Source organism: Tachyglossus aculeatus, chromosome 1 (assembly GCF_015852505.1).
Source record: "Tachyglossus aculeatus isolate mTacAcu1 chromosome 1, mTacAcu1.pri, whole genome shotgun sequence".
NCBI lineage: Eukaryota > Metazoa > Chordata > Mammalia > Monotremata > Tachyglossidae > Tachyglossus > Tachyglossus aculeatus.
Window position 1 is genome coordinate 1,115,325 of NC_052066.1, and position 14,040 is coordinate 1,129,364.

The 14,040-nt window shown below is 53.8% G+C and overlaps 1 protein-coding gene across 2 annotated transcripts in view; it reads right to left on the minus strand.

Moving 5' to 3' along the window:
- CCDC14 (coiled-coil domain containing 14) overlaps window positions 1-14,040 on the minus strand; it is a 32,988-nt gene that overhangs the window by 10,383 nt on the left and 8,565 nt on the right. For both annotated transcript variants that reach the window (XM_038744445.1, XM_038744444.1), the window contains exons 8-10: window positions 13,244-13,637; window positions 12,092-12,233; window positions 1,402-1,484 (exon numbers count right to left, since the gene is read on the minus strand). In XM_038744445.1, the coding sequence (XP_038600373.1) occupies window positions 1,402-1,484; window positions 12,092-12,233; window positions 13,244-13,637 (619 nt within the window). The remainder of the gene's footprint in view (window positions 1-1,401; window positions 1,485-12,091; window positions 12,234-13,243; window positions 13,638-14,040) is intronic.

Genomic DNA, 14,040 nt, shown 5'->3' on the forward strand with positions numbered 1-14,040 from the left:
AGGCATCTTGGAAGAGATGGGATTTTAGGAGAGCTCTGAAGGTGGAAAGAGCGGTCGTCTGTCAGATAGGAAGGGGGAGGGAGTTCCAGGCCAGAGAGAGGGTGTAGGTGGGGAGTCAGCTACAAGATAGTTGAGATGGAGGTGCAGTGAGTAGGTCAGTGTTAGAGGATCAGAATACGCGGGTTGAACTGGAGTAGGAGAGTCTAGACTGTGACCTCGTTGTGGGCAGGGACTGTCACTGTTTATTGTTGTATTGTACTTTCCCGAGTGCTTAGTACAGTGCTCTGCACACAGTAAGTGCTTAATAAATACGATTGAATGAATGAATGAACGAATGAGAGCAGTGAAGGGAGGCAGGAGGGGGTGAGCTGACGAAGAGCTTTAAAGGGTGAAGAGTTTCTATTTCATGTGGAGGTGGGTGGGCAACCACTGAAGGGTCTTGAGGAATGGGGAGGCATGTGCAGAATGACACCTACTATGTGCAGAGTGCTGTGTTGGGCGCTTGCTGTCTGGTGCTTCTCTTTCTGTTTGATGCAGCGGTGAGGAAAATAGTGTCTGCCTCCCCCACTAGACTGACAGCTCCCTGAGGGCAGGAGCATGTCCACCAACTCCAATGTTCCCTGCCAAGTGCTCAGTCCAGTGCTTTGCACATGGGAGAGAGTAAGCTCCTTGAGGGAAGGGATCATGTCTATTATGCTCCTCTGGTGCTAACTTTCTCACTGTGCCTCATTCTCACGTGTCCCGTTGGCGACCCCTGGCCCACGTCCTAACTCTGGCCTGGAATGCCCTCCCTCCTCACATCCGCCAAACTAGCTCTCTTCCCTCCTTCAAAGCCCTACTGAGAGCTCACCTCCTCCAGGAGGCCTTCCCAGACTAAGCCCCCCTTTTTCTCTTTTCCCCCTCCCCTCCTCTCACCCCGACTCGCTCCCTTTGCTCTACACCCCTCCCCCCGCCACAGTACTTGTGTATACATGCACATACTTATAATTCTATTTATTTATATTAATGATGTGTCTATATATATATCTATAATTCTATTTATTTATATTGATGCTCCCCACTTCTAGACTGTGAGCCCGTTGTGGGCAGGGATTGTCTCCATTTGTAGCTGAACTGCACTTTCCAACTGCTTAGTACAGTGCTCTGCACCCAGTAAGTGCTCAGTGAATATGACTGACTGAACGAACAATGAATACTATCGTCTTCTCCCAAGTACTCAACACGGTGCTCGGCACAGAGCAGACTGTCAGTTCCTTGCAGGTAGGGATAGTGTGTCAGCTAGCTCTTTTGTCCTCTCCCAAGTACTCAGTCTAGTGCTCTGCACACAGTGACTGCCCAATTGGGACCTGGGCTCAGGGGTAGCAGGAGAGGTTCCCAGAGAGGCCCAGCGCTGCTACGTACGTTCACAGCTGTGTAGAGGGCAGGTCCAGTCCAGGCCGCTCCACGCTTTCTCTCCCGGCTGACGGTTCGAAATGTCCTGTGGCCTGGACGACAACGACGAGAAGCCTGAGGTCGCGGGCTGTGGGGCTTTGAGCCAAGAAGGATGTGCCCACTCCTACACCAGGCCCGGGGGGAGGGGAGTGTGGGGAAACAGCCCAGGGTCATTGGCTGGGACCACAGTCCACCCCAGTGCCTTCTAGACTGCCATCAGATTGCCCTGCCACACTGCGTGAACTCTGACCTCTGCACTGCTCCGTGGACTCCAGGCACACTGCCCCCTCCAGCCCCACGCTACTGAGCATGTGGCCCCTTGCCTGCCTGCCCCCGTCCCCAGGAAGGGTGGGCCCAAGCTGCTCCCCCAGAAACATTTCCTGCCTGCACACTGTGCAGGCACAACCCAGGCACACGATGTGGACATACCCCCAAGGGCACGCAATGGGCACCCGTAGCAGAAACACCTGGGCCCACACCACAGATACATGGCACGGGCTCACCCCGTGGACACGCGATGGGCGCAGAGTGCGTACAGGACTCAGGACGGGGAAGATATAGGCACCACGCAGTTCGGGGAAGGGTCAGCCAGTGGGGATCATGGGCAGGGGGACTGGCAGGACCAGGCAGCCGCCCCCACTGAAGCCCACAACTCCCTGAGGCCTAGACACTGGCCACTGGCCACCAGCCACCAAGAAACCTGCAGATCCCAGCTCCGGGGAGTGCTGTGCGCTGAGACAGCCACACAACTGCGCAAGCACAACCAGAGAGCCACACTACCTCAAAACACACCCAGACATCCTCATAACCTCTCAAGCACAGCCAGTAAGCAGAGTCACACAACCTGGAAACACAACTAGAGAGCCCCCAAACCTGCCAAACACAACCAAAGAGCCACAAAACCTCCCAAACATAACCTCGCCTGAACACCTCACAAACACGGTGTGCACCTCTTTCCCCAATTTGAGAGTCAGGCTGCGGGCTCTCTCAACATCAACATCAACATCAATCGTATTTATTTATACGTATAATCGTATTTATCTCCTACCCATAGGCAAGACCGCACACTGCACACAATTCACATCTGGGCGGGGGTGGCAGGGAGGAAGAGAAAAGGGGTCTAGGTTGCCATGGGGTGGAGTTGGGCACCCCTTCAGGGCTGGGACCTCTGACTCCAAAGCTCGGGCTTTTTCCACTGAGCCACGCTGCTTCTCCGATTTTGTTTTAACAAAATAACTCCAAACTGTGTACTCAGTTACAGAAGAGTAGCTATGTTAATGCATTTACATTGTAAATAACACCCATATTTACATGTTAAGGCGACACTTATATACCATTTAATCTAGCCTTATATAGGGCTAGACTGTGAACCCACTGTTGGGTAGGGACCGTCTCTATATGCTGCCAACTTGTACTTTCCAAGCGCTTAGTACAGGGCTCTGCACACAGTAAGCGCTCAATAAATACGATTGATTGATTGATTGGGACCTGGGGCATCTGGCCAGCTGGGGCAGGTTATGGAGAAGCAGTGTGGCCTAATGGAAAGAGCCGGGCCTGGGAGTCTGGGGACCTGGGTTCTAATTCCGGCTCATCGCTTGTCAGAAGTCAGGTCACTTCGCTTCTCTGTGCTTCAGTTCCCTCATATGCAAAATGAGGATTCAAAACCTGTTCTCCCTCCTATTTAGGCTGTAAGCCCCCTGTGGGACAGGGACTATAGACTGCTTGGCACAGAGTATGCTTTTAACAAATACCACAATCATTACTACTATTTACAGCTCCCTGACCAAGAGGGGCCAGGAGGGAGGACCTGGGTTCTAATCCCGGCTCTGCCATTTGTCTGCTGTGTGACCTCGGGAAGTCGCTTAACTTTCCTGTGCCTCAGTTCCCGCATCGGTAAAATGGGGATTAAGACTGTCAATCCCATAAAATAATAATAAATAATGATGGTATTTGTTAAGCACTTACTATGTGCCAAGCACTGTTCTAAGCACTGGGGTAGATACAAAGTAATCAGGTTGTCCCACCTGGGGCTCACAGTCTTAATTCCCATTTTCCAGATGAGGTAACTTGAGGCACAGAGAAGTTAAGTGACTTGCCCAAAGTCACAGAGCTGATAAGCGGCGGAGCCAGGATTAGAACCCATGACCTCTGACTCCCAAGCCCGTGCTCTTTCCACTAAGCCACGCTGCTTCTCTGGGACATGGACTGTGTCCAACCTACCTTATATCTACCCCAGTAAGTGCTTAACAAATGCCATTATTTAAAAAAAAAAATTGGGGGTGGGGGGGTCCCCAGCCACTGCAGGTGGAGGATAAACAAGGCTGGCCAGATGGGGAAAGATGATTTGGGGACAACAGCAAGTGATGGAGTTGGCAGTCTTGCTGTCCCCAGGGCTAGCAGCTGGGCTGCTCCTGGATGTGGTTCCATCACATGCTCATCATCAATCGTATTTATTAATCAATCAATCAATCATATTTATTGAGCGCTTACTGTGTGCAGAGCACTGTACTAAGTGCTTGGAAAGTACAAGTTGGCAACATATAGAGACAGTCCCTACCCAACAGTGGGCTCACAGTCTAGAAGCTAACTAAATGCTAACTGACTGTAGAGCACTGTACTAAATGCCCCAAAGGCCTTGGGAGAGGTTCACAGTGCCACCCCATGGCAACGGACAGTAGTTCAGCCCAAGCTGTCCAATTCACTGGACACAACATCATCATCATCATCATCAATCGTATTTATTGAGCGCTTACTGTGTGCAGAGCACTGTACTAAGCGCTTGGGAAGTACAAGTTGGCAACATATATTGACAGTCCCTACCCAACAGTGGGCTGAACGCACTCTGTCTCTGTCTTTCTGTCAGATCTCTCCACCTGCCATACCAACTGAGCCAATCATGCGACAGAGAGTGTGCGGCTGATAGGTTACTGTGGCACTCATGGCCCCAAATGCACTGCACACACCTGGCTGTGCTGTGGGGTTTGCATTTGCTTTGCACATAGTAAGCGCTTAACAAATTCCATTATTATTATTATTTACCTTGTTGTCTCCCAACCCTTGTAAAGTTTCCCCCTGAGAAGAGTCACTCGTTTTCCGAGAGCGCGCCATGCTGGCCCATCCTCGGCCATTGTCTCCCAGTTTTCAAATCTGTTTTACGCGTTCTTAAAGCGCTTCCTCTACCCGCCCAATTTCTGGTTTTGCCATCTCAGGTCTCTGTAGAGCAGCTGTTTGGGTTTCCCACTGTCACTCGTTTTCCTTCCAGGTCCCACCCAATGTAGCCACTTTGAGGCGAGCGCAGCTGTCCGTGATTTCGCACTGTTGTCTGATTTTGAGCCTTGCCCATCAGTGACATCGGTGGAAGTGGTCGAGGAGCCAGACGTGGAGTCTGTGTGTGGTACAGGTCTCGCATTCACAGGGGAGGGTGGGCAGCTCTTGCGGCTCTGGAGATCTTTAGTCTGGTCTGCGGCCAGCCCCCACAGCTGCCACCGGACCCTGTCTTCCCGTCTCCCAGGGTGGAGGAAAAGTCGTTAGGTCAGAGTCAGCATGAGTGGCGGAGGTCAATTGAGACCCGGGACCTGGGCTGCTTGGGCAAAGGCATATGGAGACAACACCCCGTCGCTTCTGCCATCGGAGCTGGGGGTGGATCCAGGCTCCCCGGGTGCTTCTGAGGCACTGGTGCTAGTGGGCAGTTCCAGGCTGAGGCGTTGGAACTGGTGAGTGGCCCAGATCCCTGGGGGAAGCTGGTATGTTCAGGCGTGGGGGGGTTCTTGGCTTCCTGGGGGGATGCTGGGACACTGGAATTGGTGGATGATTCCCTGCTCCCTGAAAGCTGCTGGGATGGAACAGACACCTTCAGGAGGCCAGCAGTGAGCCTTGAGGGCAGTATGGAGTGCACTATTAGGTGCAAAGTCTGGACGGTCAGCCCGAGCTCAGGGTGTTTGAACTGCGGAGGCGGTGGGTCCCGCACTGACCCCCGCCCTTTTTATAGTATTTGTTAAACACTTACTATGTGCCAGGTACTATACTAAATGCTAGGGTAGATATGAGCTATTTAGATTGGACACAGTCCCTGTCCCAACCCCCATTCTGCTGATGAGGCAACTGAGGAGCAGAGAAGTGAAGTGACTTGCCCCACAGCAGACAACTGGCAAAGCTGGAATTAGAACCCAGGTCCTTCTGACTCCCAGGCTCGGGCTTTATCCGCTGGCCCATGTTTCCCTTCTTATTCATTCAATCGTATGTACTCATTCATTCATTCAATCGTATTTATTGAGCGCTTACTGTGTGCACAGTACTGTACTAAGCACTCTTCTTCTCTTCAAGAACCTCCAGTGGTTAGCCCATCCAATTCTGCATCAAATAGGAACTCCACACCATTGGCTTTAAAGCCCTCAATCACCTTGCCCCCTCCAACCTCAACTCCCTCATCACCACAACTCGGCCCACACACTTGGCTCCTCCAATGCCAACCCTCTCACTGTACCTTGACCTTGTCTGTTTTGCTACCAACCTCTCGCCCACATCCTACCTCTGGCCTGGAACGCCCACCCTCCTCATATCTGACAATTACTCTCTCCCCCTTCAATGCCTTACTGAAGGCACGTCTTCTCTAAGGAGTCTTCCCTGTCCAAGATCTCTTTTCCTCTTCTCCCTTCTGCGTTGCCCTGACTTGCTCCCTTTATTCATCCCCACTCCCAGCCCCAGAGCACTTATGTCCCTATCTGTCATTTATTTATATGAATGCCTGTCTCCCTCTCTAGACTGTATGCTCGCCACAGGCAGGGAATGTGTCTGTTTATTGCTATATTGTAATAATAATGATGGCATTTATTAAGCGCTTACTTTATGTACAGCACTGTTCTAAGTGCTGGGGAGGTTACAAAGTGATCAGGTTGTCCCACAGTGGGCTCACAGTTTTAATCCCCATTTTACAGATGAGGTCACTGAGGTCCAGAGAAGTGACTTACCCAAAGTCACACAGCTGACAACTCTCCCGCTCTAGCCACTCTCGTACCACTAACCCACAGCCCCGAATCACTGCCACTGAACGCCTCCTTCGGTCTTATGTTCGAGCTGCTGAACGCTGCAGGCGAAAGTCTAAACACCAAGCCAACCTCGTCCACTTCAAGTTTATCCTTTCCTGCCTTAACTCTGCCCTCTCCTCTGCCAGACAAAACTATTTCTCCTCCCTTATTGACACCCATGCCCACCATCCCAGTCAGCTCTTCCATATATTTAACTCCCTTCTCAGGCCCCCTGTTCCTCTCCCTCCTCCTTCCCTCACCCCCAACAATCTGGCCTCCTACTTCATTAGTAAAATTAACTCTATCAGGTCTGAGCTCCCCAAAGTCACTCCTCCCCCTTCTCCAACCCCCCGGCTCTCAACCCTCTCCGCTACTCTCCCATCCTTCCCAGCAGTATCCTCAAATGAGATCTCCTTCCTCCTCTCAACTGCGACTCCGGCCACCTGTGCTTCTGACCCCATTTCCTCTCATGTTATGAAATCTCTTGCTCCGTCCCTCCTCCCCTCCTTAACTTCCATCTTCAACCGCTCACTCTCCATGGGTTCCTTCCCCTCTGCCTTCAAACATGCCCACATCTCCCCCATCCTAAAAAAACCCTCTCTTGACCCCACCTCCCCTTATAGTTATCGCCCTATCTCCCACCTACCATTCCTTTCCAAACTCCTTGAACGAGTCGTCTATACGCGCTGCCTCGAATTCCTCAACGCCAACTCTCTCCTCAACCCCCTCCAATCTGGCTTCCGTCCCCTTCATTCCACGGAAACTGCCCTCTCAAAGGTCACCAATGACCTCCTGCTTGCCAAATCCAACGGCTCCCACTCTATCCTAATCCTCCTCGACCTCTCAGCTGCCTTCGACACTGTGGACCACACCCTTCTCCTCAAAACGCTCTCCAACCTTGGCTTCACTGACTCTGTCCTTTCCCGGTTCTCCTCTTATCTCTCGGGCCGTTCATTCTCAGTCTCTTTTGCGGGCTCCTTCTCCTCGTCCCATCCCCTTACTGTAGGGGTTCCTCAAGGGTCAGTTCTTGGTCCCCTTCTGTTCTCTATCTACACTCACTCCCTTGGTGAACTCATTCGCTCCCACAGCTTCAACTATCATCTCTACGCTGATGACACCCAAATCTATAACTCTGCCCCGGCTCTCTCTCCTTCCCTTCAATCAATCAATCAATAGTATTTATTGAGCGCTATGTGCAGAGCACTGTACTAAGCGCTTGGGAAGTACAAATTGGCATCACATAGAGACAGTCCCTACCCAACAGTGGGCTCACAGTCTAAAAGGGGGAGACAGAGAACAGAACCAAACATACCAACAAAATAAAATAGGATAGAAATGTACAAGTAAAATAAATAAATAAATAAATAAATAGAGCAATAAATATGTACAACCATATATACATATATACAGGTGCTGTGGGGAAGGGAAGGAGGTAAGATGGGGGGATGGAGAGGGGGATGAGGGGAAGAGGAAGGAAGGGGCTCAGTCTGGGAAGGCCTCCTGGAGGAGGTGAGCTCTCAGCAGGGCCTTGAAGGGAGGAAGAGAGCTAGCTTGGCGGAGGGGCAGAGGGAGGGCATTCCAGGCCCGGGGGATGACGTGGGCTGGGGGTCGACGGCGGGACAGGCGAGAACGAGGTACAGTGAGGAGATTAGCGGTGGAGGAGCGAGGTTGCGGGCTGGGCAGTAGAAGGAGAGAAGGGAGGTGAGGGAGGAGGGGGCGAGGTGATGGACAGCCTTGAAGCCCAGGGTGAGGAGTTTCTGCCTGATGCGCAGATTGATTGGTAGCCACTGGAGATTTTTGAGGAGGGGAGTAATATGCCCAGAGCGTTTCTGGACAAAGATAATCCGGGCAGCAGCACGAAGTATGGGTTGAAGTGGAGAGAGACACGAGGATGGGAGATCAGAGAGAAGGCTGGTGCAGTAGTCCAGACGGGATAGGATGAGAGCTTGAATGAGCAGGGTAGCAGTTTGGATGGAGAGGAAAGAGCGGATCTTGGCAGTGTTGCGGAGCTGAGACCGGCAGGTTTTGGTGATGGCTTGGATGTGAGGGGTGAACGAGAGAGCGGAGTCGAGGATGACACCAAGATTGCGGGCTTGTGAGACGGGAAGGATGGTAGTGCCGTCAACAGAGATGGGAAAGTCAGGGAGAGGACAAGGTTTGGGAGGGAAGACAAGGAGCTCAGTCTTCGACATGTTGAGCTTTAGGTGGCGGGCGGACATCCAGATGGAGATGTCCTGAAGGCAGGAGGAGATGCGAGCCTGGAGGGAGGGGGAGAGAGCAGGGGCAGAGATGGAGATCTGGGTGTCATCAGCGTAGAGATGATAGTTGAAGCCGTGGGAGCAAATGAGGTCACCAAGGGAGTGAGTGTAGATTGAGAACAGAAGGGGACCAAGCACTGAACCTTGGGGAACCCACACAGTAAGAGGATGGGAGGGGGAGGAGGAGCCTGCAAAAGAGACTGAGAAAGAACGACCGGAGAGATAAGAGGAGAACCAGGAGAGGACGGAGTCTGTGAAGCCAAGGTCAGATAGCGTGTTGAGGAGAAGGGGGGTGGTCCACAGTGTCAAAGGCAGCTGAGAGGTCGAGGAGGATTAGGACAGAATATGAGCCGTTGGATTTGGCAAGCAGGAGGTCATTGGTGACCTTTGAGAGGGCAGTTTCCGTGGAATGAAGGGGACGGAAGCCAGACTGGAGGGGGTCGAGGAGAGAGTTGGTGTTGAGGAATTCGAGGCAGCGCGTGTAGACAACTCGTTCAAGGAGTTTGGAAAGGAATGGTAGGAGGGATATGGGACGATAACTAGAAGGTGAGGTGGGGTCAAGAGAAGGTTTTTTTAGGATGGGAGAGACATGGGCATGTTTGAAGGCAGAGGGGAAGGAACCAGTGGAGAGTGAGCGGTTGAAGATGGAAGTTAAGGAGGGGAGAAGGGATGGAGCGAGAGATTTCATAAGATGAGAGGGAAATGGGTCAGAAGCACAGGTGGCCGGAGTAGCACTTGAGAGGAGGGAGGAGCGTTCCTCTGAGGATACCGCTGGGAAGGATGGGAGAGTAGCAGAGAGTGTTGAGAGCCGGGGGGATGGAGAAAGGGGGGGAAGAGACTTTGGGGAGGTCGGACCTGATGGATTTAATTTTGTTAATGAAGTAGGAGGCCAGATCGTTGGGGGTGAGGGAAGGAGGAGGGGGAGGAACCGGGGGCCTGAGAAGGGAGTTGAATGTACGGAAGAGCTGGCGGGGGTGATGGGCATGGGTGTCAATAAGGGAGGAGAAATAGTTTTGTCTGGCAGAAGAGAGGGCTGAGTTAAGGCAGGAAAGGATAAACTTGAAGTGAACGAGGTTGGCATGGTGTTTAGACTTTCGCCAGCACCGTTCGGCAGCTCGAGCATAAGAGCGAAGGAGGCAGACAGTGGCAGTGATCCAGGGCTGTGGGTTAGTGGTGCGAGAGCGGCGAAGGGAAAGGGGCTTCCCTTCAGGCTCGTGCCTCCTCCTGCCTTCAAGACATTTCCATCTGGATGTCTGCCCGCCATCTAAAACTCAATATGTCCAAGACTGAACTCCTTATCTCCCCTCCCAAACCCTGCCCTCTCCCTGACTTTCCCGTCACTGTTGACAGCACTACCATCCTTCCCGTCTCACAAGCCCGCAACCTTGGTGTCATCCTCGACTCTGGCTCTCTCGTTCACCCCTCACATCCAATCCGTCACCAAAACCTGCCGGTCTCACCTCGGCAACATCGCCAAGATCTGCCCTTTCCTCTCCATCCAAACCACTACCCTGCTGTTTCAATCTCTCCTTCTATCCCGACTGCATTACTGCATCAGCCTCCTCTCTGATCTCCCATCCTCCTCTCTCTCCCCACTTCAATCTATACTTCACACTGCTGCCCGGATCATCTTTGTGCAGAAACGCTCTAGGAATGTTACTCCCCTCCTCAAAAATCTCCAGTGGCTACCAATCAACCTACGCATCAGGCAAAAACTCCTCACTCTCGGCTTCAAGGCTCTCCATCACCTCGCCCCCTCCTACCTCAACTCCCTTCTTTACTTCTACAGCCCAGCCCGTAGCCTCTGTTCCTCTGCCGCTAACCTACTCACTGTGCCTCATTCTCATCTGTCCCGTCGTCGACCCCCGGCCCACGTCCTCCCACTGGCCTGGAATGCCCTCCCTCCGCACATCCGCCAAGCTAGCTCTCTTCTTCCCTTCAAAGCCCTACTGAGAGCTCACCTCCTCCATGAGGCCTTCCCAGACTCAGCCCCTTCTTTCCTCTCCCTCCCATCCCCCCGCCCTACCTCCTTCCCCTCCCCACAGCGCCTGTATGCATGTTTGTACATATTTATTACTCTTTTTATTTTACTTGTACATATTTACTATTCTATTTATTTTGTTAATATGTTTTGTTTTGTTGTCTGTCTTCCCCTTCTAGACTGTGAGTCCGCTGTTGGGTAGGGACCATCTCTATATGTGGCCAACTTGTACTTCCCAAGCACTTAGTACAGTGCTCTGCACACAGTAAGCGCTCAATAAATACGATTGAATGAATGAATGAATGAACTGGCAGAGCCGGGATTTGAACCCCTGACCTCTGACTCCAAAGCCCGTGCTCTTTCCACCGAGCCATGCTGCTTCTCATTGTACTCTCCCAAGAGCTTAGTATGGTGCTCTGCACACAATAAGTGCTCATTAAATATGGGTGACTGACTGAGTAGGCTACAGATTCCCTCTCAGCCGCACACATACCATGGATATGTCTCTTGAAGCTTGAGGGGACCCAGGCCAGCATCTAGCATGTAGTCAAATAAGAGAATAATAATAATAATGGTATTTGTTAAGCGCTTACTATGTGCAAACCACTGTTCTAAGCGCTGGGAAGGTTACAAGGTGATCAGGTTGATCCACGGGGGGGCTCAGTTTAAATCCCCATTTTACAGTGAGGTCACTGAGGCCCAGAGAAGTTAAGTGACTTGCCCAAAGTCACACAGCTGACAGTTGGCGGAGCCAGGATTTGAACCCGTGACCTCTGACTCCAAAGCCCGGGTTCTTTAGCCCCTCCCTGCCCCCTGTGGGCCATGGAGATAGTTGAGAGAAGGCAACGCAGCACCTGGCCAAGGAGTGACTGCCTACCGGACAGCAGATTGACGGCACACTTGTCCCACATGCAAGGTCAACTGAGGCCCCCACCGCCCCTCAGACACCAGGGTCACCGGCCCCTGTCCCTCACCCCTGAATTTCATCCTATACACAGAGAACCCTGAACTCCAAGGGCATCTGTGGACAGGGCCCAGGAGGGGGGTCCAGGAGGGGTGCCCAGAAGGGGGGAAGGAAACATAATAACAGTAACAATTATGGAACTTGTTAAGCGCTTACTATGTGCTACGCACTGTTCTAAGCCCAAGGGTAGATACAAATTAATCAGGTTGGACACAGTCCCTGTCCCCCATGGGGCTCACACTCTTAATTCCCACTTGACAGGTGAGGGAACTGAAGCTCAGCTAAGTGAAGTGACTTGCCCAAGGTCACACAGCAGATATGTGGCAGAGCTGGGATTGGAACCCAGGTCCTTCAGACTCCCAGGCCTGGGTTCTATCCACTAAGCCACTCTGCTTCTCAAGCCACATGGTGAGAGGCAGCTGGTGGTACCTACTTTTGGTGCTGGGTGTTGTCCAGGCGTAGGGCAGGCAGGGCCGGGGCGATGTCCGGCTGGGCAGGGGCGGCGTCGGCAGCTGCCAGGAGTGAGGCGAGGCACGCCGCCATTTCAGTGACCAAGCGCTGGAGCTCGGGACCCCCTGGGAGGAAAGCCCATGGGAAACCCTGGAACTACCAGCAGGCACAAGCCTGAGTGGCCCCAGAACTGTCCGGGGACCGCCCTGGGCAGACGCTGCTCAATACTGAGGGGCTTCTACAGCTGGAAACCCCCCTTGGAGCCATGGATGACATGCTGGGGATACTGAATGGTCACTGCTGCATGTTGGGTCACTGAAGAAGAGTCCCAGAGGGAGAAGGGAGAGTCAGGGGTGTTGGACTGTCCGTGCTGGGTCACTGGGGGAGAATAGGGGGTGGAGAAGGGAGAATCGGGGGGTCGGACGGTCCGTGCTGGGTCCCTGGGGGAGCATCAGGAATGGAAAAGGGAAAATCAGGGGTGTCGGATGGTCTGTGTTAGGTCACTCGGGGAGAGTCAAGGATGGAGATGGGAGAATCAGGAGTGCTGGATGGTCTGAGGGTCACTGGGGGAGAGTCAGAGGTGTTGGATGGTCCGTGCTGGATCACTGGGGGACAGTTAGGGTTGAAGGAAGGAAAGTTAAGGGTGTTGGACAATCCATGCAGGGTCACTGGGGAGGAGTCAGGGATAGAGTGGGGAGAGTCAGGGATGTAGGACAGTTGGTGCTGGGTCACGGGGTAGAATCAGGAATGGAGAGGGGTGAGTCAAGGGTGTTGGATGGTCCATGCTGAGTCACTGGGGCAGAGTCAGGGATGGAGAGAAGTCAGGGTGTTGGATCGTCCATGCCTATGAAGGTGGGGTGTATAGGTTCACAACAATCACACAGCTCCTCCCAACATCCCAATGCCTTGCTAAAGATGGTCCTGGGCTGGGGCTGGGCGGAGGGGGCTGGGCAGGGCCTGAGGTACAGTTCTTACATTTGATGTCTCATGCACTTCACTTTCCCCACACCCGGAGCCATTTCACTGCTCACTGGGTAGGGGCAGGAAAAGACAGGTCAGAGCGGACTCCACAGAGGCCTCCAAGGGGACCCTGGAAAACCCCCCAAGGAGACCCCCAAAGAGGAGAGGGCTGTACCTTTATGGGGCAGTAGGGCCTGGATCTCTCCCAGCAGGTACTTGGCGGTGTGCAGCCTCTGGGCTCCCTGGCCCGAGCCCCCGTCCCCCACCGCCTCGCAGCAGGCGGCCTCCCTCACGGGTGCGATGTCCACTGGGTCCCGGGCGGCCTCCTTGTCCTCCAGCCCGGGGGTGGGACCGCAGGGGGTCTGCCGCCAGAGTGCAAGGTGGGCCTCGAGGCAGCGCAGCAAGGCTGATTCCCTGGTGGGCCGAGGGGTGGTGACCGGCGGGGGGGCCAGTGGCGGGGGGCCTGGCCCGCCCCGGGGCTCCAGGGGGCAGCGGCAGCCTGGGCCTTCAGGTTCAGTGGGCCCCGGGGTAGGAGAAGCCTCTGGGCGGCAGCACCCAGTCTGGGCACCCTGGACACGGAAACCACAACAAGCATCAGGGAGAGCGGGGAGAAGCCTGCCCACGGTCCAACCTGCCGGGAAAGAAGGGAGGCCGACGAGGCAGGGCCCCCACGGGAAGGAGGGGAGGCCGACGAAGCCTGGGACCCTATGGGGAGGGGGGGAGGCAGAGATGCCACAGGGGGTGGGTAGGCCGGTCAAGGAGGAGCGCCAGAACTGGTTTTCTGGGTCTGTGGAGGGGCAAAGTGGAAGGGAGTGGTCAAGAGGCAGGGGGGAAGCAGCCAGCAGCCCCGCCTGGGGCTCCGCTCTGTTATCGGGCCCCAGGACAGGGAGACATTCCAAGCAGCATGGCCTAGTGGGAGAAGCCCGGGGCCTGGGGGTCAGAGGACCTGGGTTTCAATCCCGGCTCTGCCAT